General features: G+C 51.6%; 1 protein-coding gene across 1 annotated transcript; it reads right to left on the bottom strand.

The window, feature by feature from the left end:
- Positions 1–314: 314 nt before the first annotated feature.
- On the bottom strand, positions 315–1,103 carry LOC110440792 (leucine-rich repeat extensin-like protein 3; the record flags this gene model as incomplete). The annotated part of the gene is made up of 1 exon (XM_021483926.1): positions 315–1,103. A coding segment is annotated over one exon (789 nt), but the record flags the coding sequence as incomplete, so codon positions are not given.
- Positions 1,104–1,154: the final 51 nt, after the last annotated feature.

Here is a 1,154-nt window from a genome sequence, read left to right as displayed (position 1 = left end):
GTACTGCAGAAGTGTACTGCCTTGGGAGGAGTACTGCAGTCTACTACTGCTTTGGGAGGAGTACTGCAGAGGTCTACTGCCTTGGGAGTAGAACTGCAGAAGTTTACTGCCTTGGGAGGAGTTCTGCAGTAGTCTACTGCCTTGGGAGGAGAACTGCAGAAGTCTACTGCCTTGGGAGGAGTACTGCAGTCTACTACTGCCTTGGGAGGAGTACTGCAGTCTACTACTGCCTTGGGAGAAGTACTGCAGAAGTCTACTGCCTTGGGAGGAGTTCTGCAGTAGTCTACTGCCTTGGGAGGAGTTCTGCAGTAGTCTTATGCCTTGGGAGAATTACTGCAGTAGTCTACTGCCTTGGGAGGAGTACTGCAGTAGTCTTCTGCCTTGGAAGGAGTTCTGCAGTAGTCTACTGCCTTGGGAGGAGAACTGCAGAAGTCTACTGCCTTGGGAGGAGTACTGCAGAAGTCTTCTACTGCCTTGGGAGGAGTACTGCAGCAGTCTACTGCCTTGGGAGGAGTTCTGCAGTAGTCTTCTGCCTTGGGAGTAGAACTGCAGAAGTGTACTGCCTTGGGAGGAGTTTTGCAGTAGTCTACTGCCTTGGGAGGAGAACTGCAGAAGTCTACTACCTTGGGAGGAGTACTGCAGTGGTCTACTGCCTTGGGAGGAGAACTGCGGAAGTGTACTGCCTTGGGAGGATTACTGCAGTCTACTTCTGCCTTGGAAAGAGTTCTGCAGAAGTCTACTGCCTTGGGAGGAGTACTGCAGTAGTCTACTGCCTTGGGAGGAGTACTGCAATAGACTACTGACTTGGGAGGAGTACTACAGTCAACTACTGCCTTGGAAGGAGTTCTGCAGTAGTCTACTGCCTTGGGAGGAGAACTGCAGAAGTGTACTGCCTTGGGAGGATTACTGCAGTCTCCTTCTGCCTTGGAAAGAGCTCTGCAGAAGTCTACTGCCTTGGGAGGAGTACTGCAGAAGTGTACTGCCTTGGGAGGAGTTCTGCAGTCTACTACTGCCTTGGGAGGAGTAGTGCAGTAGTCTACTGCCTTGGGAGGAGTACTGCATTCTACTACTGCCTTGGGAGGAGTTCTGCAGTCTACTACTGCCTTGAAAGGAGTACTGCAGTCTACTACTGCCTTGGGAGGAGTTCTGCAGTA

This window comes from Mizuhopecten yessoensis, unplaced genomic scaffold, assembly GCF_002113885.1.
Source record: "Mizuhopecten yessoensis strain PY_sf001 unplaced genomic scaffold, ASM211388v2 scaffold709087, whole genome shotgun sequence".
In the NCBI taxonomy this organism is placed as follows: Eukaryota; Metazoa; Mollusca; class Bivalvia; order Pectinida; family Pectinidae; genus Mizuhopecten; species Mizuhopecten yessoensis.
This window is presented reverse-complemented; position numbering and strand designations above follow the sequence as displayed.